The 26,880-nt window shown below is 39.9% G+C and overlaps 1 protein-coding gene across 1 annotated transcript in view; it reads left to right on the top strand.

Moving 5' to 3' along the window:
- The window catches only part of LOC115255812 (dynein axonemal intermediate chain 4), a 20,208-nt gene extending 4,157 nt beyond the window's left edge, over positions 1 to 16,051 (top strand). The window contains exon 3 of the mRNA XM_029853994.2: positions 11,819 to 16,051. Within this exon, the coding sequence (XP_029709854.1) occupies positions 11,819 to 13,609 (1,791 nt within the window). The 3' untranslated portion in view covers positions 13,610 to 16,051. The remainder of the gene's footprint in view (positions 1 to 11,818) is intronic.
- Positions 16,052 to 26,880: the final 10,829 nt, after the last annotated feature.

Here is a 26,880-nt window from a genome sequence, read left to right on the forward strand (position 1 = left end):
ATTCAGATGCAAAATAATTTTAAGGTTGAAGGATTTGTAATTGATTCAGTCAATGACGATGACTGTCTGCTTCTTATTTGTCTTCTTTTACTTGAAAAGCTTATTTTGCCTTTTTTATGAAATAAACGTGAACTTACCTTCACCTGCATATATTCAGTAGATAGCAGAAAAAAATGCCAATAATTTTTCATGGGATTTTCCTTCGAAAATGCCTTCAAATCACAGAAATCTGCTAAAATCCACAAAAACATTTCTTGGCTGCTATCACCACTACCAACTTGACACTGGCTTATGGCACGCACACATTCTCATCGAATCCTCAAAAAACCGACACTCAAATCTTTTTCAAAGAAAAAATCACTATTCTATTCATTTCCGTAGTTTTTAAATGCATTCATGGCACTCAGCAGTAATTTTCACGCAAAACAACACCAACTTTTTGCCCCCCGAGCACCTCGTTACAGTAGAAACTGCTTTTAAAAAATCAATACCGGGAATCGAACTAGAACATTGTATCGTCATTCCAGTTACATCGCGCGATTGAGAAAATCATGAATAAACAACCGCGCACTAAGCGATAAGATCAAGATATATGCGTTCGATTCAAACTTTGTGAATCAGCACAATAATGTGCGTACTGCGAGCAGCACACTCACTACGCCAGCACAGCCACACTCCAAACGGTACATGCGCTACGACCGAGCCAGAAAAGCATCATCAATGTGAAGTTGCCAGTTCAATGTTCTGAAATTTTAAACCAATTTTATAAAGTTACTTCAAAAACTGTTAAAAAATAGCTTAAAAATTAAACGTGTCATCTGATTTAATTGTATATTATAGAACCATTACAGTTGAGCATTTTAATTCGTTTAAATGCTTCGAAAACATTCATACAAAAAGCAACAAATTTTTAATTGCTTCGTCATTTGCCCTGATTTGGCAACATTGCTCATCAGCTGATATTTTCATTCGCCTACATTTTGTTCGATTATTTTGTAAACAAACTTTGTGCAGCTTGAGCGTGACTTTCAGATTGAGATGAAATGTTTCTAGTTTAGGAAGTTATATGTCCCAAAAATGAAAAACGAAAAAGTCGGCAAGGGAGCTTGAAAGTCAAATAAGAGCATACTTTTTCGACTGATGATGTCGTATTCATTAACCACAGTTGGCATGTGGCGTGTGGCATGTGCAAACATACCTATGTTATGAGAAGGCGGCAACCTTGTTTGTCAGCTGATATGCTCATTCAATCTTGCGATTCGCGTTTCTCGTTTCTCCCTTGCGATACTTTGTAAACAGACATTGCACAGCCTGAGCGTGATTTTAAAGTGAGTTGAAATATTGTTGGAGAAAATCATTTATTGCCTGAAAATGAAAACCATGAAAGTAGGTACTGCGAACGAAACGTTGGAGCTAGACGGGCTGAGTTTGCAACAAGTTATTGTGAACGTTAGATTGAGGATTTTGCTGTCACAGAAACGGATTCGGGAGCAGGGATGGCATTCACCATTTGCAAAGAGTTACATTCACTTGCTACTATCTCAGTTCATAAGCATGCTATCAAAAAACAATGTATGGATGACTTTTACCTTGTAGTTTTATCTGAAAGTTTGCGGAATATCATAAAGGTCGCACACGCATGCTTAACTCGTGAGCGAGCTGTGAAAGCAACTCTCCACGCCGTGAATGTAATTTACATTCACGGCGTGGAGAGTTGCTTTCACAGCTCGCTCACGAGTTAAGCATGCGTGTGCGACCCTTATGATATTCGGCAAACTTTCAGATAAAACTACAAGGAAAAAGTCATCCATACATTGTTTTTTGATAGCATGCTTATGAACTGAGATAGTAGCAAGTGAATGTAACTCTTTGCAAATGGTGAATGCCATCCCTGTTCGGGAGACTTGTCAAGAGGTCTAAGCTCGGTGTAGTTTCTACTTCATGAATATTTTGCAATAGAGTGGGACGAGTCACTAGCGGCTCCAGAGCGCATGTTGCCCCCTCTTAATCAGCACTAGCGTATATAGTATGTGCACGGTGATCGGCAAATGGACAGAGGAGGGTAAAATGTGCTCTGGTATCGCTAGAGAGACAAGTAATGAATCTGCTATAAATATTACGTAAAGTAGTTCGTAGATGGAAAACATGGAAAAAGCGTGACGCTTCTGTAGAGCCACGGCATTTCGAACCATATTTAAAAAGCTGTCAAAATTTCTGAAGAAAACATGACAACTTTTTTTTAGTTTTCTCCTTGGAGTTTGAAAATCTAGTCAGATAGAACTAAATATAGACAATTTAGCTCTCCATTTGTTCTGCAATTCTTGGTTTTGGACCTCTGAATTAATATAAAAAGTTTTTAATTAGCTTAGACCGCATCCTGAGATCAGACTCACCTGTCTTTAGTTGAAAGAAAGGAAAAACTTCATCCTTTTCTATGTCCAACGATGACTGAGCGAAAAAATATACTATCGCCAAACCAATGATCAAACCTAATATTTTAATATTTTTTAAAATGTCTAAATTAAAAAAAAATACAAAAATGTACGTGCTTAACTTTTTTAATTATTTAAAAGAAGATTGGGTGTGTTGTAAAATTGATATTTTAATTTATCTTTAATTAATTTGAAATTATATGTACCGAATTACAATACTTATCACGCATGGAATGGTATCGTAAAACGGAACACGTGTTTTTGTGCCACACACACAACTAAGCAGATTCACAAACACAAAACAAATCAATGATTATTAAATAAAACTAAGAACAAAAAGATGAAGAAGACACCCAAAACAAGATTACGAATCCTTCAACCTTAACGAAATTCAGCACCTCATGTTAAAATCCCTTTTTTTGTTTACATATGTTACATATGGTGTTTGATAAAGTTTGGCTTTAATTTAGTTCGAGATTCATTCACTACGCGGCGTACATTTTTTTGAGAATCCTTTCCGCAATTATTCAGAAAATTCCTCCAGAAATTCCTTTGGAAAATACATAAGCAATTTCTTTTTGAATCCTCCTTTCAACGTTACTTTTTGGAATTTTCTCTGGCAATTCTTTTCGAATTATGTAATTCCTTTAAAAATCCATTCACCAGATACTTATAAAATTCCTAAGTCAAATCGCTGGTAAACTTCTTTGCCATGTTTTTGAAATTTCTCCGGCAAATTTCTTTGGTAATTCCTTTCGGTGTTCTGTCTGTTATTACTTTGAAAAGTTTATTAAATATACTCTAGCAAATTTTTAAAAACTCAAGAATCTGCAATGGAATGGCTGAGGAAAATCTCAAAGGAACGACCTAAAAAGAATTATAAAAAAAAACAAGATAAATGCCATTGTTTGGTAATAATTGTTTTGTGATTTTTTTTTTTTTTTAATATTCTATGGGAGCTTCCATGAAATTTTCCAAAAACAAAATTACAAAGCAATTTTCAAACAGGTTGGCATTGGAATAGCTGAACGCAGTGCTAAAAATTACTAAAGTATTTTCTAATCAAATTGCCACAAATAACGCCAAAGAGATCTCGAAGGGATTGCTGAAAGACATCCCAAACTGATTTCCGACGAATCAATCCAAACATCCACTTTCCAATTTGAAAGAATTTTCACAAGAAATTTCCGAGAGAAATCTTAGAGAACTAGGCTGAACAATTTTTAAAGGAAATTTCCGAATAAACACAGGGAATAACATTGAAAATTTCAAAAAAAATGTCAAAAAAAAAGACAAAAAAAGGTAAAACTCGCAAAAAAAAACTTGTTATGGGGTATTCCGACTTTTTTGGGTTTAAAAACTTGTATAAATAACAAAAATGTTGCCAAAAAAACAAAAAGTTTGCAGCGAGCATTATCGAAGGAATTGCCTAAGAAGTTTTGGAAGGAAATGATCGCAATTACCGAAAGAGTTTACAAATAAATTGTCGAAAAAAATCAGAACTCAACGAATCCCCAGAAGCATTGATGAAAATATTCCCAAAATAAATACCCAAAGGAAAACCAAAACGAACTTCTGCAGAATTTAAAAAAAAAACGCGTGTAAAATTTCCGAAATAATTATCAAAAAAAAAAAATCGAGATTCCCAAAGGAATTGTGTCAATTCTCAAAATGAAAGCTAAAGAAATTCATGAAGAAATGTCTGATTCATTTATTTAGTTAACATCAAATTCATGATAATACTGAATCAACAATTTGCCGCCATAATACTCGATTTACAGCTGCAGCTCTCCAACGTCGGTCACGCCCAACACTCGCCAGATCACGCTCCACCTGGTCCGCCCATCGTGCTCTCTGCGCTCCACGCCTTCTTGTACCAACCGGATGGTTAGCAAACACCAACTTTGCAGGGTTGTTGTCCGGCATTCTTGCAACATGCCCTGCCCACCGTATCCTTCCGGCTTTGGCTACCTTCTGGATGCTGGGTTCGCCATAAAGTGCAGCGAGCTCGTGGTTCATCCTTCTCCGCCACACACCGTTCTCCTGCACGCCGCCGAAGATCGTCCTTAGCACCCGTCGCTCGAAAACTCCGAGTGCTTGCATGTCCTCCTCGAGCATCGTCCACGTCTCGTGCCCGTAGAGAACCACCGGTCTTATTAGCATCTTGTACATGGTACATTTGGTGCGGGGGTGAATCTTTTTTGACCGCAGTTTCTTCTGGAGCCCATAGTAGGCACGACTTCCACTGATGGTGCGCCTTCGTATTTCACGGCTTACGTTATTGTCAGCCGTTAGCAAGGAACCGAGGTAGACGAATTCTTCTACCACCTCGAAGGTATACCCGTCTATCGTAACATTGCTGCCAAGGCTTGTCCAGTCTCGCTCAGTCCCACCTACCAGCATGTATTTTGTCTTAGCCGCATTCACCACCAGTCCGACCTTTGCTGCTTCACGTTTCAGGCGGATGTACAGTTCTGCCACCGTTCCAAATGTCCTAGCAATAATATCCATGTCATCCGCAAAACATACAAATTGGCTGGATTTCGTGAAGATCGTACCCCGGCTCGTCGCATAACACCTTCCAGGGCGATGTTGAATAGTAGGCAGGAAAGTCCATCACCTTGTCGTAGTCCCCGTCGAGATTCAAATGAACTGGATAGTTCACCCGAAATCCTTACGCTGTTCTGCACACCGTCCATCGTTGCTCTTATCAGTCTAGTCAGCTTCCCGGGAAAGCTGTCTGAAATGTCTGATTATAATCGTATACGTTCTCTAATAAAATGCAGAAGGATTTTACGAACGACGTGACATAAGTTTTCATTTTGAGAAATTTAAATTGATATGATTTTCGCCACACAAAATAATTGATTTTTTTATATTTATGACCTTTTACACTAAGAGTGCATTCGTGTCAAACATAATTGAATGATTTTACTCCTGTGCCTCGTGCGAGTAATCCATTACCAAAAGAAGTGCCAAAATAATCCGAAGGAACTCTTAGAAAGTTTTCAAATAAAATGATTTTGACCTTATAGACGACAAAACTTAAACATAGTACTAATTCCATGTATTAAGGTGCATATATAACAAAGCCACACTTCGAATTTTCGAGAGCACAAACCTGAAGAACCGAATGTCGGCTTGAGCTGAAAAGTTGATCGATGGGTTACTCGCTGGTGGTGACCAATCGATCAACTTTTCAGCGCAAACCGACATTCGGTTGTTCAGATTTGTGCTCTCGAAAATTCGAGGTGTGGCTTCGTTATATATTCACCATTCTACTTCATATTATGTAACAAAAATTTATCATTGTGTATGCTCACTTGCAATGCATATTCTGATTGTTTTTCAGCCTCTTCTGTGCGATACAAATCAAGATTACCATCTTCAAAATCACGAGGCAAATTGTTAGAACGAGACGGAAGATAGGAAAAATAACGCTGCGTCCCGTATCACTTTAAAACGAACCTAAATGTTATATGAGAACAGATTTTTTTAAATATTGTCCTCAAGAAAACACTGTAGGGTTTATTGTTCCAATCTCTGGAATATTCCTTAAAAAAACTGGTATAATTGGGTTTTTAAATTTCGAAAAATTTATTGATTTTTTGATTCTATTAGAAAGAGCACCTGTTTCTGAGCCACTATGATTTTTTTTCAGATTTTTAGAGCTTTATTTTGGTACCTAAAATCAATTTCAAAGAAATTTTTCGAAATCACCTTTTGACAGCTGGGCAACTGCTTGACAGCTCCGCTCAGTACAAAATGCGACGAGGGGTGATTCGACAAATCGCTCCCATACAAAATTCAAATTGATTTTTAAATAGGTTTCCGGGCTCCAAAAATCATGAAAATTTGGATTTCGGCTCAGTTTGGCATGCAGATTCAGAATATGGAGTTATCTCAACACCCCTAAAGAAGCCAATTGTAGCAGTCTCTATTAAAAGATTATTATCATATTTGTTTATGAAACAATTACAGGATACCCAGAATTCCCTAGCAATTTCTTAAGGTATTGTATTTTTTTTTAATTTCCCTGAAATTCCAGCACAGGATGATCAATTATTCAGAAATACTTCTGATATCACTTAAGAAGCTTCCCCAGGAAGTTTATCGGGAGTTTCTTCAGAAATTCTTTAAGGATTTCCCCCAAAAATATCTGTTTTTTTTTGTAATAGTTTCTCCGTCATTTCCTTCTCGAGTTTTCTTGTTTTTTTTTCAAATAGTTTCCCTATGCATTTCTACTGGAGCTCTATTGAAAATTCATCAGGTATTCCTTTCAGAAATTTCTTCGAGAATTTCTCCAAAAGTTTTATTTTTAATTTTTGTTGTAGTTTCAGGAATTTGTTCAGGAATACCTTGAATTTTTTCCAAAAACTTGTTTAGATATTTCTCCAGTTCCATCTGGAATTCCTTCAGAAGTTCCATCGGAAATTTCTCCTAAAGTTCCATTGGAAATTGTTCAAAAAATTGGAGTTTCAGGAGTATTATTGGAAATTCCTTTGGAAAATTTTTCAAAAATTTCTTTGAGAATTTCTCTAAGAATTCATTTGGAATTTTTTTAATAGTTTCCCCAACAACTGCTTCAGGAGTTCTTTGGGTTTTTTTTCAAAAATTTCTTTCGTAATTTCTACAGGAGCGCTATTGGATATTCCACCAGGTGTTCCAATGGGAACTCTCCTGGAATTCCATTAGGGATTTCTCCAGGAGATCCTTTGGGAATCTTTACACAGGAACTCCACCGGACATTCTTCCGGGAGTTTTTTTTTTGAGGATTTCTCCAAGAGTTTTCTTGTTATTTCCAAAAGTTATTTTAGGAATTTCTCCATCATCCAGGATTTCCATCGGGAATCTTCTATAGTTCCTTCGTAAATTCTTCAGGAGTTAAATCTTGCAACTCCAAAAGTTTTATCGGGAATTCCTCAAGGAGCTTCATTTTGGATTCATCCAGAACCTTCATCCGGAGTTCCTCAAGAAGTTTACCAATATTTTGAGAAATTCAAGACGTATCTTCTGGATTTTTTTTTTCCGGGGATTCCCCCTGAAGTCTATCAGGAATTTTCTTCAGAAGTTCTGTCGGAATTTCAAGGATGCCTCCAGGAGTCCCTCAAGAAGTTCTATGGGGAATTGCTCAAGAAACTACATTGGGCATTTTTTATAAGTTTCTTCGAGAATTTCTACAGATTTTTTTCAAGAATTTCTTCAGGAAGTTCTCTAGGGTTCCTTCATGGTGCTTTGAGATGACAGGAATGGTTCCGGAAAATAGAGCTTGTAACATAAATTCGGCACCAACATTTCAAAAGGGCGTAACTGCTTTTGCAACCAATGCCTTCTCACAGAGCTGTGGGTCGTATTTCATTCATCTCACGCAATTCACATCCATTAATCGAAAGAGGAGGATTTTATCTTTCTATTTGTGCTAGTGGATTGCTCGAGAGGAATGGGATACGCTCCACAGCTTTGTGAGAAGGCATTGGTTGTAAATTCAGTTACGCCCTTTTGAAATGTTGGTGCCGAATTGATAAATGGGGATCATCGGGCTTCCCAGTTGCTTTTCTAAAGATTATTTCACGAGTTTATCTATGAAAATCTGAATGTTTTTTTTAACGCTTCTGACATTATCCCAATAATTCATCCAGAGATTGCTTCAGATAATATGGGTAAAAAAAGTTGCAGAAATTCGTGGTAGAAATTCCTGTAAGAAATTTCGACGGATTTTTGAGAATTGCGAGTTTTCTTCGTGTAGTGATTCGGAGATTCAATCGAGAAATGCACTACATTTTTTTTCCATCGATGACAGTTATTCCGAGTTTTTTAATTGGATAATTTAAAAATTTATCATAAACTTTTTTTTAATTCTTCCACAAACTCGCATAAACGTTTCTCCAGGTTTTTTTTTTCGCAATAACTTAATTCAATCATTTTCAAATTTTCATTGAATATGGTTTGCAAAGACTTCAGGAGGTATTTGCTCCAATAAATCTCCATGATTTGGAAGTTCTTGTTGCAAAAATTCAGTAGTTTTATCTGAACAGATTCTCTTTGAAATTTCTTATGTCGAATTGTGATGAAACCTTAGATGCAACACATGATTTTATTGGAATGTTTAAAAAAATCTCGTAATATTCAAGACAGAATCTTTCAAAAAGAAATTTTGTAAATTTAGGAAAAAATGATAATTTCTCAAAAGAAATTTTGTTATTTTTTCATAATCCAGTGGGCGAATTCCGGCGCACAATCTCTTCGAAGAGAAGAAATTTTCTTCCATTGCCCACCAGCAAGAAAATTTTCTTCTCTTCGAAGAAATTGTGTGTCGGAATTCACCCACAGGAAGAATTCTTGGAAGATGTTCAGCAAAATTTGTTAAAGATTTCTTAGAGAGTTAATTTTTGGGAATGATTTCTTGGAAAAGTAGTTTTTGGAAATAATTCTGAACCCTTGCAAGACCTTTGAAGAATTATTTGGAAAAAAAATCCAAAGGTATCCCTGGTGAAATATATTTTTTTTCTACGAATGGCTGAAAGAAGCCTTTGGATTCATGGCGGAATCTTTGAAAGAGAGCCCGGTAGAATTCTCGGAGGAATTTCTAGAGAAATGTTTGGAATAATTTAAGAAGCATTCTTTTAAAAACTGGAAGAATTTTATGCATACTCTGTAGAAAAAATAAATAAATAACACACGTAGAGCAATTCCTGAAAAAGATCTTCGAAGAATTATTCGAGTAGTCTCACGTAGAATTTATTGAGGAGTTCTTGTAAGAATTGCTGAAAGAACCCCTTGGAAGATTTTCTGGAATTCTTGGAAAAATGGTTAAAGTATACCTTGGTGAATCCTTGGAGCATATTCATGCAATCCTTAAATGATTTTTTGGAGAAATCATGGTATTTTTTTTTTTTGAACAATTGTTGCAGTATTAATTAGTTAGTATACCGAAAAAAAAACCATGTGAGAATTTATGTGAAGTTTTGGGCTCCTGTTGGGGTCCTTAGAAGATTTTATGGAAGAGTTCTTGAAGAAATTATTGTGAGAGTTCCTAGAGGAATCCTTGAAAGTTTTTCTGGAGAAATACTTAAATGAATTCCTGGATGTTTTGTCGATTGAACAAATTCTTGGAAGGTATCTTATACGATTTTCAGGATAAATCCATTGAAGAATTACCGATGGGCTTCTCGAAAAAAAAATAACCTTCTGAAGTCCTTGGATGAATTCTTAAAACTAGTCTTGTGTCGTGTGGAGCCTCGTAGCCGTGCGGTTAGGGTCACCGAACTTCTAATCGCACCGTGCTATGGGTGAGGGTTCGATTCCCGCTCCAAGCGGGATAGTTTCTTCTCCGTATCCAGTATCCACTGGTACATGCTCCGTGTGTCTCTTGTCTAGTGTTTAGTTTCGTGCAGTCTGTACAGCTTCAGAACTACTTGGAGGTGTTCTAGAAGAAATCCTTGAACAATCTCTAGAGACAGGAAGAATTATTGTTGGACAAACCCTTTTAAAAAGTCCTGGAGAATTTATAAAAAAAATCTAGTAATAATTTAAAAAAATAAAAGAGTTCCAGAAATTATTTATGGAGGAGCCGTTGAAAAAAGGAGATAATATTCCAAAAAATAGTCCAGCAGAAATCTTTTTTTCAAGAATTTTCCTAGGAATTCTCCTAAGTATTCCTTCGGATTTTTTCTCAAAATTTGCCAAGGATTCGCCAAAAAATCAAGATCTTCTTCCGGTAATTCCTCAAAAGATTTCTCTAGAATTTTATGCAAGGCTGCTCTAGGATGATTCCAAGGATTTATCCAGGAATTCTTCCTTGCAATCCACCAGGTATTCCTCCAATATTTGCTGTAGAAACTCTCCAAATGCATTCTCTTCGAATTCTCTCAACGATTTTTTCCGGAGTTCCTGATTTCCCCGTAATTTCTTTTTGGGATTTTCCTCCAGACATACTTCTTAAAACTTCTACAGGAGTCATTCTCAGCATTCCTGCAGTGTTTCTCAGAAAGGTGGAATGCTTCTTATGAATTTTCTACGTATTTTTTCTATTTCTCCATGATGCTTTAAAAATTTCTCTGAAAATATTCATTTTTTTCTTGGAATTCCTTTTGAAATTCTTCGACGATTTGCACGGAAGAAATCCTAAACTCTTGAAGAAATTGTTCAAAAAAAAACTCTGTACGATTGTCAAAATGAATCATTGAATGCATTTTTGGAAAATTTCTGATACACTTTCTGTGGAATTCTAGGAATTTCTGACAAGCAATCTTTGGAGTATTTGTTGTCAAAAAATGCAAAAAAAATATATTTAGGAATCCCTACATGAATTTCCAGAGAATTCCTTGGAAACATATAAGGAAAAAATCTTGAAGGAGCAATTGGAACAATCCGTGGAAGGATATATGAAGATATTCCTGAATTATTTTCTGGAAGAAATTGATGGACGAGAACCATTTTAATCGGGTTGCTATCCCACATCCTGATGACGTGACCCGTCCACTATAGGCTTTCGATTTTCGTGGTGTGGACGATGGTTGGTTCTCTCAGCAGCTGATGCAGCTCGTGGTACATTCGCCTTCTCCAAGTCCCTTCTGTGATCTGCACTTCGCCATAGATGGTACGCAACACCTTCAGTTCGAAAACTACAAGAGCGCGTTGGTCCTCTACACGTAGAGTCCATGCTTCGTGCCCAGCCCATAGAGAACTACCGATCTAATCAGCGTTTTGTAGATAGTACACTTCGTGTGACGGCAAACTTTATTTGATCGTAGAAATCGGCGGAGTCCAAAGTAAGCTCGATTTCCTACCACAATGCGCCTCCGAATTTCTCTTCTGGGGTCGTTGTCGGCGGTCACCAGTGAGCCCAAGTACACGAATTCTTCAACCGCGTCAGTTTCATCACCGACGATAGAAATTCGGAGTGGCGGGCGCGTAATTCCTCCCTAGAGTCCTTTGCCATCATGTACTTTGTCTTCGACATATTAATGACTAATCCTATTCGCCTAGCTTCATCCTTTAGTCGGATTGGTTATGATGTCCATAATTTCGGAAATGCTCCATTCATCAATCAGAATGTGGAAGATTTCCATTTGCTATGATGAACATAGATTACATACTCGATACATCCACTTCTGCGTATACTCATCTCTATCGTCTCTATAATCTTTACCAATGGATCAATGAAGCAAAGTTTGTTGGGTTTCGCCGTATCAAACAACGGCGCCACCGTATATGGACTTTAACATTGTGACAGCAGCTGAGTTATGTCAAACACACAAGGCTACTGTGGCGCTATCTGTTGATTCCATAGCGGCCGTTTTAGGTTTTTGAGGGATCCATTGCCTCACGCTTATTTATTCACTATCCAACCAACCTAACTATCCTAAATCTCCGAATCTTTCCAGGCCCCCGACAAGGTGGAAGCCTTTGACCTGGACCAGGAACCGGACTTCAGCGGCGTGATTGATCGCCGTAGTCCGTCGCTGGAAAAGGACGCCAAGACGTACCACGTCAAGATCCTGCTCACGGAAACCGACAACATCATCCTCTACGAATCGGCCAGTCACACCGTGGCACGGGACTCGGACGAGGCAGCTGCCGTGCTGGAGCAGAACGCCTATTACGACAACAAGAAGAAAAACCGCCGTACGGCGATGGCGGCCGCCGAGGCGCAAACACCCGAAATGCTGCTGAAGTCACGTGGCGTCAATACGGAGCGGATCAGGAGGCAAGAGGTGGCCTCGTTTGTGTCGAACTACGATATGTACGATACCTATAATGATTTGGAAAGGCACACGAAGGAGATCGATCTGGCGGAGGCGTCGTCGAAGATTGAGATAACGACGTATTCGCGCGAAGGAATGGAAGACATTGACGATATGCTGAACAAGAGTGAGAACTTCCACCTGTCGTCGATGATCCTGGAGCGGTTGTTGGCTGGGAACGTCTACCGGGAGAAGCAGAAACGGTTCCGGAACATGTACATGCCGGATCCGTTGGACGTCGATGCTAAGTATTTGTATCGATTGGAAACGCTGTGGACGTACAAGACGGTAGAAACGTCTGGCAAAGCCGTAGGCAGTGCAAGTTGGTGTCCAGCGAATGGGGATATCGTAGCGATCGCGTATGGGATCTATCGGTTTACCAAGTTCGACGATCGTAGCTCGGGGTACGTGTGCGTCTGGAGTATCAAGAATCCGGTCAACCCGGAAAGGCGGTATCAGTTTTCGGTGCCGGTTACTGCAGTGGCCTTTTCCAAGAAGACGCCACAGTTGTTGGCCGTTGGATTGTACGATGGATCGGTGCAGATTTGGGACATTATGGATAACTCACAGAGGCCTGTCGGGGTATCCGAGCGGAAGTCGTCGCCCGGGTTCGAACCGATTTGGGATATTGAGTGGATCGAGTCGGACGACGATAAGGATGAGATTTTGACGGCATCGCAAGATGGCACGATCATGAAGTACACTTTGAACATTGGTCACTATCTGATCGGGTACACGCAGCTGAGGCTGGATCGGGTCGAATGCGAAACTGAGGGGATCGAGGTGGAAAAGAAGAAAGACGGCATCGATGCCGATCGTCACCCACAGGCCTTAAGCTTGAAGATACATCCAGTTCGCAAGGACATCTATTTTATCGGAACGGATGAAGGATGCGTTCACAGATGTTCGATCAACTACTCGTACCAGCATTCGGGAGTGTCTCGCATGCACAGCGGAGGTGTTTTCGGCATCGAGTACTCGCCCTGGAGTCCGAAGGTGTTTCTGACTTGCGGCGGCGATTGGTGCATTCGGATTTGGATCGAAGATATCAACGAACCGATACTAACCCTATCCACCGGCTTCGGTCCAATCCAGGCCGCCCACTGGTCACCGGTCAACTCGACGATTATCATCAGCGTGACGCAGGACTCCGTTCAGCTGTGGGATCTCAAAAGACGGATGCTGAAGCCGGCTTCGTTCACCACGTTCGGAGATTCCACAACCGCTCTGACGGTGGTCAAATTTACAAACTGCGGTCGAAGTGCGCTCGTCGGGGATAGTGAAGGGCGGACGTACATATGCGCCCTGGAGGATATGCCCTTTCCGCCGCACTTTCAGTACAAGGAGCTGCAGTCGGCCCTGTATAAAAACCTGATTTGCAAACCGGAGCTGCTGAAGCTGGTCAAGCGGTGCGGATATTTGGGCTACTGATGTGGACTTTTCTTGATTGATTGCAATTTAATGTGTTTGAAATGGAGTTAATTTGCCTTAATATTTTTTTCCGCTTTTGGTGGGTTTGTTGATTTTTTCAATGGAAAATATCAGTACATGTCACTTTTCTGACATTTTTGTGTCGAGTTATTAAAGAGATAATCATTGTATGTATCATCAATTCGTTTCAAAGCCAGACTTTTAAATTTAGCTATCAGATTCGTAATATAACACAGCGCAACATTTTTTTTGTCTCAAGAGCAAACTTCCCAAGTAACAATCAGCATGCCTTGAAGGTTTATTCATGTTTTATCCTGGTTTTAAACGAGCATATCAAAAAGCTAGTTGTTCTAAATTAGTTTTATGTGGTAGTTTTTTACTTTGAACCTTTGGCGTTCCATAAAACTATCATATAACTTCTGCTATAAACATCTTCAATTAAAGACTTGCAAGTAGACATGAATTGGTTTTATCACTTATTATATACCATTTCAATAAAACTTGCATTTGCGGTTGTTGTCGGGGAGTTTTTTTTTTGTAAACAAATACACTGTGAGGCAATGCATAAAACCAACAAAAGATTTCGTGGCCGTAACATAAACCAAAAACATGCTGTGATAAAATCGCTAGTTCTATCATGAGCTCAGTTATGACTACCTCAGGAGGGTTAGCCCTATTGGAGGAATCATCAGGAACACAGAGTTTTATCAGAAAAATATGTCGCCTAGCCGGGATAATTTATGTAAATACAGAAAAATCATTACTCAATTTTATGATTTCACGTACAGCTTAGGATCAAATTGAACCATACAACACGTTCCCGTCATTTTATTTTGTCAGAAAAATTGCATAATTGCATAAAACTCCGCTGTGTTGAAATAGTTATTTATGCAACAAGTTGCAAAATGATGATTTTTTCAGCACGAGTTGTACATTTATCCAACGAGGCTTGCCGAGTTGGATAAATACGACGAGTGTTGAAAAAAATCGAGTTTTGCAACGAGTTGCATACAACATTTTTTGTAATTACGAAAAAATTCCCGTTCCGGATAATCTATCTAGCTACACATACAGGGTGCGGCAGGCAAAAATGCGAAAAGTTCAAGGCACTATTACACGCTAAATATGGGATATATATGACTATTTTTTCATGACAGTGTATCAGTCAATGTCTATATTCTAGCGCTGAAAAATAAAAATGAACATATTTGATGTTTAACATGTGATAATGTTGGCCTAATAAGCGGATATCAATAAACTGCGCGCCCAATGGTCATTAAACAAAACGACTATAACAGTAACAAAATTAGCTCAAATTCGATGAACAACCAGACCACACTGATCCAGAGCCATGTAGTTTCACATAGCAGATGAAATAAGTACATATATTTGATGATATTGTAGAGAAAATCAAAAATTTTGTTTTATCAGATGCGAAATTTAGCGACCTGTGTGATTTTCTGCGGTTTGCAAATTCTGGTTGTCTTCATCTTCAGGCGCCGCCCTGTAAAAATTAGTGACCAAAATGGGAAATTTTTTAATTAACTTTTCAGAAAACTAGCCTATTATAGATCATGGAACGTTGAAACATAGATTGGTTAATGTCAAATGGACGAAAATGAGGTTTGAAGTTGGAAAACACTTTCGCATTTTTTCCTGCCGCATACTGTACATGAAATCAGGAGGAACCACGTGGAAGCATCCATGCGCACCGACGCAGGTTTTTGTTCGATCAGGTAGGCTGTGGTGTAGAAGGTGTCACAAATTTTCAAGTTCCCGTCTTCGTCGTCGTCTTCAATCAGCAACATCAGAAGGAGCAAAAGTAGCATCTGCTGCTGCTTCTGCACTTGATCAGCGGCCCGAATCGGAACGTGAATAGTCCTGATTTGGATTCGAGCTGCTAATTGGGTTGTTTAGTGAATTAAATATTCCCTTTTTCTTTAGCCTAATCGAAAGAGCTCATTTTTCTGAGTATAACGTGATTTTATTGCGTTCCGATTCCTTTGTTTTGATGGTTAAATAAACAAAACAGTTTTAATTTCCGTGGATAGAATGACAGTTCAATCGATAAAGTGACAGTTCGCCCCGAACAAAAAAAAATCCCCATACAAACTTAAAATGAATTTTAAAAATAGTTCCCGGGCACCTAAAATGATGAAATTTTGGATTTCGACTAATTTTTGGACGGAGATTCCGATTATGCAATAATCTAGATACCCCTAAAGAACCCAATTGGATGTAGGAGCAACAGCTGTATCTACGGAAAACGCGGTAGTGAGCAAAATGTATGTGCTGACAAAAGTGCCGAAAAGTGTTACTTTTCAGCACTTTTAAGAGTGCCGAAAAGTAGTACTTTTCGGCACTTTTGTTTTAGTGGAGAAAAGTAGGCCGTTTTATCGTTGCAACCGCGAGTGAAAAGTAGGGCAATAAGCAACGTAATTACAAAAAAAAAACCTTTTTTGCACCCAATTCCGCCGAGTAAATTAAATGCATTTAACTGCCAAATTATGCATAGTTTGTGTGGCGCACTTAGTTTTTGTCATTATCACAGTCACTGACACGTATTAAATAGGAAAACAAATCTGAATTCCATATCTGCATCTTTCACGCAAAAAAGTCCGTTCCGATATACGTGCACTCCCAGTCACGGCAACGGGAACAAACGGGAACTATGCATAGCAACGATAACAACAATAAGAAATGTACACCGTGAACTAGATTTCACGTTTTCTAGAACACCCATATAAGGCATTTTATGAGACGTTTCAAATCAGCTGTTTTTTGAATGTTTACCAGCTTTGAAGTCCAACCGGTGGGCCCATTTATTTACATTTTCGTTAGCATAACATGTGATACGGGCCCATCCAATAAACGGGGTTCATTTATCTGCAAAAATGCGTCAATCCGCCCACTATAATTAATATCCGTAGACCGTGGGAATGTTTTTTTCATCTGCTAGTGACATCATACAGCTCGGGGGATTGATACATGCCGCATTAGAAACCGAAACATCTCTGCCAGCAAAAATCTGATTGGCGCTCACCACATGTTATGCTACTTTTTGCGAAAACAAAAACATCAAATGTAAACAATAACATTGAGCGGCCCACCGGTAGAACGTCTCGTAAAATAGCTTATTGACAGCTGGAACTAGTTCCAGTTCACGGTGTATATTTGATTGTTCTCATATTTGCGTTTGTTTGTTCACGTTTATCAGAACGGTTTTCTGAGCGTGTTCCAATTGATGGCTGGATAAACAACCAAGCATAATTTATTCTGATGATCGAACATTGAGAGTGAAAAATAATCAAAGCAATTATTTGACAAGTCAGAAGATGGTTTTATTTAGAAGATTGATAAAACTATGATACAACCCGAAATCCTAAGCCGGTTTGCATACGAAGTCCTGTAGACCCTAATAAGACTGGGCCAACTAGCCAGAACGTGGGCTTATTGAGGCATACAAGAACTCGAGAGCATTTTCAAGTCGGCATCAATGGTTTTATGTAAGATTTATGAATCGCTAAAAAACTTTGATAAAATTAAAATTGTTACTTGGGTTATGTGTCTCCGAAGGATTTTGGGCCGCTGAATCCGAATCCGGGCTCAGATTAGCTCTAACACGTCACAATTTTGAGCTATACCTCAATTGATAGGGCAAAATATGCGATTTTAGGCTTTTTTTGACTGCAAGCCATTAAGCAAGGAAATATTTTTTTTAAGCAATCAAAAGGTTAATTGGTCAAATCTGGAGCTCGATTTGAATAGGTCGTATGTGCTTTCGTCGATAATAAATTCGATCAGTTGGATTCGCTTATTGAAGCGAAAGCTGTTGAAATTAAACAAAACTTATACATACTGCTGATTCCTTACTAAACAGGCTTTCCGTTCAATCACTAAAAGTCCTTGAAAAATAATTAATATTGCTACAGTAACTAAAACAAACTGATCGATTTTTATATCGACGAAAGCACATACGACCTATTCAAATCGAGCTCTAGAAATAACATCTAAATTAAGGACTCATGCAAAATATTTCGTTTTACCAAATCAAATTTGAGAGATTTAAGCATTTTATGTTAGTATGTAAACTTGCATGCAACTTTTGGAGGGTGACTTGTATGGGAAATATCGTACCTAACATAAATCGCTTAAAACTATCAAATTCGATTTGGTAAAACGAAATATTGTGCATGAGTCGTTAATTTAGATGTTAATTGACCAATTGACCTTTTGATTGCCTTAAAAAATATTTCCTTGCTTAATGGCTTGCAGTCAAAAAAGCCCAAAATCGCATATTTTGCCCTATAAATTGAGGTATAGCTCAAAATTGTGACGTGTTAGAGCTAATCTGAGCTCGGATTCGGATTCAGCGGCCCAAAATCCTTCGGAGACACATAAGTTTGCTCTTGAGACAGACCAAAAGGTAATTTTTGTTACGCTGTGTAAGTTGTTTGAAAATTCCGGTTTCCAATCGAATTGACAATAATAAACTTTATGCAATTCAGTGTCATAATTTCTATTTCATACTATTCATTTCAGTATCATAATGGCCAACTTTTCCATACCGGTTCATAATGCAACTGAAATGAGTTGCATAATGAAAAATAGTTGCATAATATTCATAATGCAACTCATTTGAGTTGCATTATGAACATTATGCAACTCAAATGAGTTGCATTATGAAAAAAGTCATTGCATAAAATTTTGTATGGAACTCGTTGCAAAACTCGACTTTTTCAGCACTCTTCGAATTTATCCAACTCGGCAAGCCTCGTTGGATAAATGTACGACTCGTGCTGAAAAAATCAACTTTTTGCAACTCGTTACATAAATAACTATTGTAGATATTGTTATAACGAGCTAAGCGAGAGAGACGTTCTTCATTATGAATAACAACTGTGACCGAGTACGTTCGTAGTCGAGACAGGACTAAGCTTTATAATTTATCAGATATATGATCACAATCATACTCGAACACTAAAGAGTGTTCGGCAGTTATACCGAACAGGGATTGCCACTACAATCCTTCCCCCTTTAATTGATAGTTCAATAACGTAGTTTTTGAGCTAGACATATAAGAATATTTAACATACATTTACAAATCGATCGAACATTATAAAATTCTAGATTAACACAATTCGAACACTGATAAATTTTCAGTTATGCTGCCCTGCAATCTTCTTTCTTCACATTCCTCTTAGGCGCTATTGGGTTTCTCATTAATGTTTAGACTATTGTGATAATTTGAGAATCCACTGAATCTTCATTTCTCAGCGAAATTTCACACTAATCAAACTTATTTTGTTAGCCTGTTGTGCATCCGACGCCCCTGTCATGAACTCAACCGACCTTGTGTATGCCAGCCGCTGCGAAGTCGTGTGCGAAATTCGACTGTGATTATAATGAATTTCGGCCGAGTCTAAATGGGTGCAAATGTCGCAATATCCAACATGAAATATGTGTGTTCTGCTGCAGCCTGTTTGTTGCACAGAATCCGTCATGGTAGCAGAAACTCCTACATCCCATCCTCGTCGCCACTGTTATAACGAGCTAAGCGAGAGAGACGTTCTTCATTATGAATAACAACTGTGACCGAGTACGTTCGTAGTCAAGACAAGACTAAGCTTTATTATTTATCAGATATATGATCACAATCATACTCGAACACTAAAGAGTGTTCGGCAGTTATACCGAACAGGGATTGCCACTACAGATATAAGTATAAAAAATCTATTTTATTTATCCTAGTTTTGCTAATGGTTGAAGGCATTTTTCCATCTTCCACTAGTACTTCTAAATAGTAGTCTGAGAATTCACTCATAAATTCTTTCAAAAAATGAAAAACCTTTCTATGAACCTTTCTATGAACACATTCAAGAATTCTTCTAATATAAGCTGTTTTCCAAGCTTTTTCCTACATATTTTTTTTTTTTCAAAACTTCCCTAGTAATTCCTTTGAAAACTTCCTTCAAGCATTTTTCCAGATTTTTTCTAATGGTTTCTCAGTTATTTTTCAATTATTTCTTCCAAAGATTAATGCAACAGATTTCATAAGACGTCCATTCCGACATTTATTCAGTGATTTCTTAAAGAACTCCTCTAAGCTATCTTCCAGGGTTCCTCCACGGATTCTTCCAATAATTCCTACAAGGATTCTTCCAGAAATTCCTCTAAGCATTCGATTGCTCTAGAAATGTATTCGAGGTGCTTTCCAAAATGTCTACCAAATATTCCTCCAGTACTTCACAAATTATTCCAGAAGTTGGTCCAAGGATAATTACAGGAATTTCACAAAAAAAAACTACCTCCAGGCTATCTTCTAGGGATTTCTTCAACGGTTCTCCCAAGATTTTCAGGAATACCTTCCAGGATTTCCCCCACAAACTCTGCCATTTTTAAGGATTTCACCAGATAATCCTATAATAATTTTCCAAACACTGCTTTTTCGAAATTTTGAAAATTCTTCCAATGATTTTTTGTTAACTTTTCCAAAGATTGTTTCTAAAAATACCTACAGACATTCATCCAGTGACCTCTCTAGAAATTCTTCTAAAAAATCTTTCAGATATTCAAGGATTTTCCACCAATTTCTTTTTGCATTCTATCGAGGAGTTCCTTAGGAAGCCTTCCAAGAATTCCAAAGATTTCTGTAGGAATTGTGCCGAATATTCATACAAAGATTTTCTAAATTGTCTTTTAGAAGTTCCACCAAAGATTCGTTCAGGAATTTCTCTAATAGTTCCTTCAGAAACTTTTCCAAAAATTCCTCCAGTAATTCTTCCAAATATATTTTCCTGGAAATCATTCAGAGATTCCTCCTTGAATTTATCAAAGGATTCGAGAATTCCTTATGGAAAGTCTGTCACGTATTTCTTTTAAAAGTTCATTTAGAAAATCTTCCATGGATTGCTTCAGAATTCCCTCTAGAACTTTCTTTCTCCATACTGCCCATAACTGCATAATTGTAACATTTGCATTTTTTGCCAATATTGAGTTAATTCCGGGGATCATCTCCCAATCATCAGTACTTTCATCCACCCAAATGAACTTTTTAAGTTTGTTCTGCAAAATGTGAAAGAAATACCAAGTCGTTTTGTCTCATTGGCTAAAATTTATGAATGTAACCGCATAATAGTCACACTGGAAATACATACTGGTGTCAAAGCGTAATAGCAATAATATTTTGGTCTGAATATTTTTTTAACTATTCGTCCAGCATACAAGAAGAGCTGTAGAAAATTTCATTGCAAAAGGATGAATTTTAAATTATTGACAATTTTTTTGAAATTTCGTATCGTCTTCATACTAGCGCATGTTGCAAACTATAAACTCCATTTTGAGCAATGCCTACTTTTGTCGAATGTGACTGTTATGCAGTTATGGGCAGCATAGATATTATTTAGAAACCCGTACGAGATTTTTTAATAATAATAGGGGCATAATTATCCGATAGCCAACTTTCCGAGTACGATGAAGGATTTCCTCCAGTGATTCCACCAGCGATTTGTACAGGAATTTCTTCAAAGATTTGTCCTGACATTTCTACAATGATTATCCATCTTCAGGAACTCTTCGACGGATTTCTCTAGGAGTCTCCCAGGAGTTCGTTCAAGAATTCCCAGGGGAACTCTTCTAGGAAGTCTTCCGGGATTTTCCCCAGCAATTCCTCCCGCCTCCCGGCACTTCTTCAAGAATTCCTCCAAGAGTTCCTCCGGGAATTCTTCCTGGAATTCCCTCGTAGATACCCTCCAGGAATTGGTCCGGGAATTCCTTAGAAAATTGCTCCAGTAATTCTTCTAGAAATTCCTAAACGGATTCTTTCAGGATTTCCTCCAGTGATTCATCCAGGGATTTGTATAGGATTTTTTCCTGGAATTTCTCCGGAAGTTCCTTGAAGGATTCCTTCAGGAATTTTTCCAGACATTACTCCAGGGATTTCTCCCGGAATTTTTTCATTAACTCCACTAAGAATTCTTTCAGGAAATCCTCCAGAAATTGCTCCTGGGAGTACTCCGGGAATTTCTCCAAGGACTTCTTTCGGGTTTTCTCCGAGAATTTCTCCAGGGATTGCTTCAGAATTTTCTCGAAAATTTCCTCCAGGAATTTATTTAAGAATTTCTTCAGGAATTCCTCTACTTTCGCCAAGAACTCCTCCGAGAATCATCCTAGGGATTCCTCCAAGAATTTCTCCAGAAATTCTTCCAAGGCTTTTTCCAAGAATCCCTCCAGGAATTCCTCCGAGAATTTCTTAAGGGATTACACCAGAAATTTGTCCAGGAATATCGCCAAAAAATTCCTCCAAAAGTTCTATTTTCCAGAAATTCTCCAAGGAATTCCTCTAGAAATTCTTCCCGGAATTCCCCCTGCTAAGATTTCTCCAGGAAATACTGCATGAAATCCTCCTGAATTTCCTCTAGTAGTTCTCTCAGAAATTCCTCCAGAAATTACTCCAGCAATTCCTCCAGAGATTCCTTCAGGAATTCTTCAAGCGATTCCTTCACGAATTCCTCTAGGATTTCTTCCAGAAATTTGTCCAGTACATCATTCGGAAATCCTTCCAGCAATTATTCTTGGGATTACTTTAGGGCTGCCTCTGAGAATTCCTTCAGACGAACTAGCAAGACAAAATTTACCGGGGACAACTTGTTTTTTTTTATGGATATCTTCCAAAAACAAACTTTGGATTCTTTCTGAAATTATTCCAAGAATTCGGCCTTCAAATCCAAAAAGGTTTCGTTCAGAAACTTCTCCAATGTTTTTTTTTTCAGAAAAAAAATGCATAGACTCTTTAAGAAATTTCTCCATGGCTTCCTTTAGATATTCCCTCATGTATTCAGGTATTTCTTCTGGTAGTCCACCAGAGATTTGTTCGAAAACTGCACTAGGGATTCCAATGAAAATCATCCAGGGATTTCTTCAAGGAACATGCAGCATTTTCTCCATATATTCTTTCATGTATCTCCATAGAAATTTATTCGGCATTTTCTCTAAGGATAGCTTCAAGAATTGCGCCACGTATTCTTTAAGAAACTTGGCACGGTAAAGGCTGGGTATACTGCGCAATTCAGATCCCATTGTGATCCACTAGCCTCTGCCCAACAACTCCTATCCCTACCTCCACGCGGTACCGGCCGGAAACTATGAGCAACCTTAGGGAAGATCGGGTAACCAACCCCGGTGGGAACTTTGGTCGTATGCTGACAGGGAAGGGGGGGTTTGCTTCGGTAAACCTGAGCGTCTGTTCTCCAGGAGGAGCGGCTCACAACAGCGTCTGACCCCCATGTTAGGGGCGGCTGATCTACGTCCGAGGGAAGGACTCTAAGCTCAACTGTGCACTATGGTCCTCCGGAAAGTAGGGGGTTGGTGTCAGGCCCTACGAGCCAGCCGTAAAAACCCATTGTAAAGTGCCCCACACAATGCATACGTTTGCGTGTGCGTGACAGTAGTTTGACACATTTCCCATGGGAAAACTGTCAAAAAAACGCAAACCTCGACGGAACGGACGCTATGTGTTCCAGGCTTAACGGAAAATCAGCAACAGAATAATACGAACCGAGACCAACGGCAACGACCCCAGCGAACAAAAAGGACTTGCGATTGGAAACTCGGTACGTGGAACTGCCGATCTCTCAACTTCATTGGGAGCACCCGCATACTTGCCGTTCTACTGAAGGACCGCGGGTTCGGCATCGTAGCGCTGCAGGAGGTGTGTTGGACAGGATCCATGGTGCGAACGTTTAGAGGTAATCATACCATCTACCAGAGTTGCGGCAACACACGTGAGCTGGGAACAGCTTTTATAGTGATGGGCGACATGCAGAGGCGCGTGATCGGTTGGTGGCCGATCGACGAAAAAATGTGCAGGTTGAGGATCAAGGGCCGATTCTTCAACTTCAGCATAATAAACATGCACAGCCCACACTCCGGAAGTACTGATGATGACAAGGACGCATTTTACGCGCAGCTCGAACGCGAGTACGATCGCTGCCCAAGCCACGACGTCAAGATCATCATAGGAGATTTGAACGCTCAGGTAGGCCAGGAGGAGGAATTCAGACCGACGATTGGTAAGTTCAGCGCCCACCAGCAGACGAACGAAAACGGCCTACGACTCATTGATTTCGCCGCCTCCAAAAATATGGCCATACGTAGCACCTTTTTCCAACACAGCCTCCCTTATCGTTACACCTGGAGATCACAACAGCAGACGGAATCTCAAATCGACCACGTTCTGATTGACGGACGGCACTTCTCCGACATTATCGACGTCAGGACCTATCGTGGCGCCAACATCGACTCCGACCACTATCTGGTGATGGTCAAACTGCGCCCAAAACTCTCCGTCATCAACAATGTACGGTACCGGCGACCGCCACGGTACAACCTAGAGTGACTGAAACAACCGGATGTCGCCTCAGCATACGCGCAGAATCTCGAGGCCGCGTTGCCAGACGAGGGCGAGCTCGATGAGGCCCCTCTAGAGGACTGCTGGAGTGCAGTGAAAGCAGCCATCAACGACGCAGCCGAGAGCTCCATCGGGTACGTGGAACGGAATCGACGGAACGAATGGTTCGACGAAGAGTGCAGAACGATTTTAGAGGAGAAGAATACAGCGAGGGCGATAATGCTGCAGCAGGGGACTCGACAGAACGTGGAACGTTACAAACAGAAGCGGAAACAGCAGACCCGCCTCTTTCGGTAGAAAAAGCGCCGCCTGGAAGAAGCGGAGTGTGAAGAAATGGAACTGCTGTGCCGTTCCCAAGAAACGCGGAAGTTCTATCAGAAGCTCAACGCATCCCGCAACGGCTTCATGCCGCGAGCCGAAATATGCAGGGATAAATACGGAGGCCTCTTGACGGACGGAGGTGAGGTGATCGAAAGGTGGAAGCAGCACTTCGATCAGCACCTGAACGGCGTGGAGAACGTAGGCACGGGAGCCCACGGCAACGGAAGAAACGACGACGCCAGTGCAGCGGAGGACGGAAATGAGCCAACTCCCACGCTGAGCGAAGTTAAGGATGCCATTCACCAGCTCAAAACCAACAAAGCAGCTGGTAAGGATGGTATCGCAGCTGAACTCATCAGGATGGGCCCAAAAAAGTTGGCCACCTGTCTGCATCGGCTGATAGTCAGGATCTGGGAAACCGAACAGCTACTGGAGGAGTGGAAGGAAGGAGTAGTCTGCCCCATTCACAAGAAAGGCGACCATTTGGAATGTGAGAACTTCAAGCCGATCACTATTTTGAATGCTGCCTACAAAGTGCTATCCCAGATCATCTTCCGTCGTCTGTCACCTAACAAATGAGTTCGTGAGAAGTTATCAGGCTGGCTTCATCGACGGCCGGTCGACAACGGACCAGATCTTTATCGTACGGCAAATCCTCCAGAAATGCCGTGAATACCAGGTCCCAACGCATCACCTGTTCATCGACTTCAAAGCGGCATACGACAGTATCGACCGCGCAGAGCTATGGAGAATCATGGACGAAAACGGCTTTCCTGGGAAGCAGACTAGACTGATTAAAGCAACGATGGACGGTGTGCAAAACTGCGTAAGGGTTTCTGGTGAACTATCCAGTTCATTCGAATCTCGCCGGGGACTGCGACAAGGTGATGGACTCTCATGTCCACTCTTCAACATCGCTCTGGAAGGTGTGATGTGACGAGCCGGGCTCAACAGCCGGGGAACGATTTTCACAAAATCCGGTCAATTTGTGTGCTTTGCGGACGACATGGACATTATTGCAAGAACATTTGGAACGGTGGCAGAACTGTACACCCGCCTGAAACGCGAAGCAGCAAAGGTCGGACTGGTGGTGAATGCCTCAAAAACAAAGTACATGCTGGTAGGCGGAACCGAACACGACCGGATCCGTCTGGGTAGTAATGTTACGATAGACGGGGATACTTTCGAGGTGGTGGAGGAATTCGTCTACCTCGGATCCTTACTGACGGCTGACAACAACGTGAGCCGTGAAATTCGGAGGCGCATCATCAGCGGAAGTCGGGCCTACTACGTGCTCCAGAAGAAACTGCGGTCGAAAAAGATTCACCCACGCACCAAATGCACCATGTACAAAACGCTAATAAGACCGGTGATCCTCTACGGGCACGAGACATGGACCATGCTCGAGGAGGACCTGCAAGCACTCGGAGTTTTCGAGCGACGCGTGCTAAGAACGATCTTCGGCGGTGTGCAGGAGAACGGTGTGTGGCGGAGAAGGATGAACCACGAGCTCGCTGCACTTTACGGCGAACCCAGCATCCAGAAGGTGGCCAAAGCCGGAAGGATACGTTGGGCAGGGCATGTTGTAAGAATGCCGGACAACAACCCTGCAAAGCTGGTGTTTGTAACGGATCCGGTTGGCACAAGAAGGCGTGGAGCGCAGAGAGCACGATGGGCGGACCAGGTGGAGCGTGACTTGGCGAGCATCGGGCGCGACCGAGGATGGAGAGCGGCAGCCACGAACCGTGTATTATGGAGAAATATTGTTGATTCAGTTTTATCTTGAATTTGATGTAATACTAAATAAATGAAAAAAATGAAATTCTTTAAGAAACTTATTCAGAAATATTTCCTATAGAGGCGAATGCCGCATTGCGGTAAAACCTCTTGAAAAAAAAAAAAAAAAAAAAAAAAAAAAAAAAAAATATTTCCTAGGAATTTCCGAGAATTTTCCTACAAAAATCCTCAATAAGTTCTTCTAGGAATTCCACCAAGGATTCCCAGAGAGGGTGCCTTCAAGAATCTCCCTGAGATGTGTTCAGAAGTTCCTGTAGCGATGTATCGAAAAGTATTTCCTAAAATTTCTACAGGGACTCTAGAGAAGATTTATTCAGAAACTCCTCCAGAGATTTTTTTCCGACATTTATGCAGGGATTTCTTTTGAAATTAATTCAAGGAGATAATTTTATCTTTGGTGGATTTCTTCAGAAATTTCAGCAGAGGATTTCTTTAAAAGTTCTGCCATGAAAATTTTCAGACATTTTTCTTATTTTATTTTAAACCCCTTCGAGGATTTCTTTGAAAAATCTTCCAAGTGTTTGTTCAAGAATTTGTTGAAAAATTGATTCCTACAGCAATTCCTACAAGGATTTTTTTTTAATTCCTGTGATTCCATTAGGAACATTTGCTGGAATTTCTTTGGAGATCCTCACAGAGTATTGTTGCAAGCGACTGTCGAGGGGTGGAACGAAAACCCTCGAACAGCCCCGGAAAGCTCAAAGGGGTTGTGCGCACAAAACTGTATAACATCCAACATCAAACG

This window comes from Aedes albopictus, chromosome 2, assembly GCF_035046485.1.
Source record: "Aedes albopictus strain Foshan chromosome 2, AalbF5, whole genome shotgun sequence".
Taxonomy (NCBI): domain Eukaryota; kingdom Metazoa; phylum Arthropoda; class Insecta; order Diptera; family Culicidae; genus Aedes; species Aedes albopictus.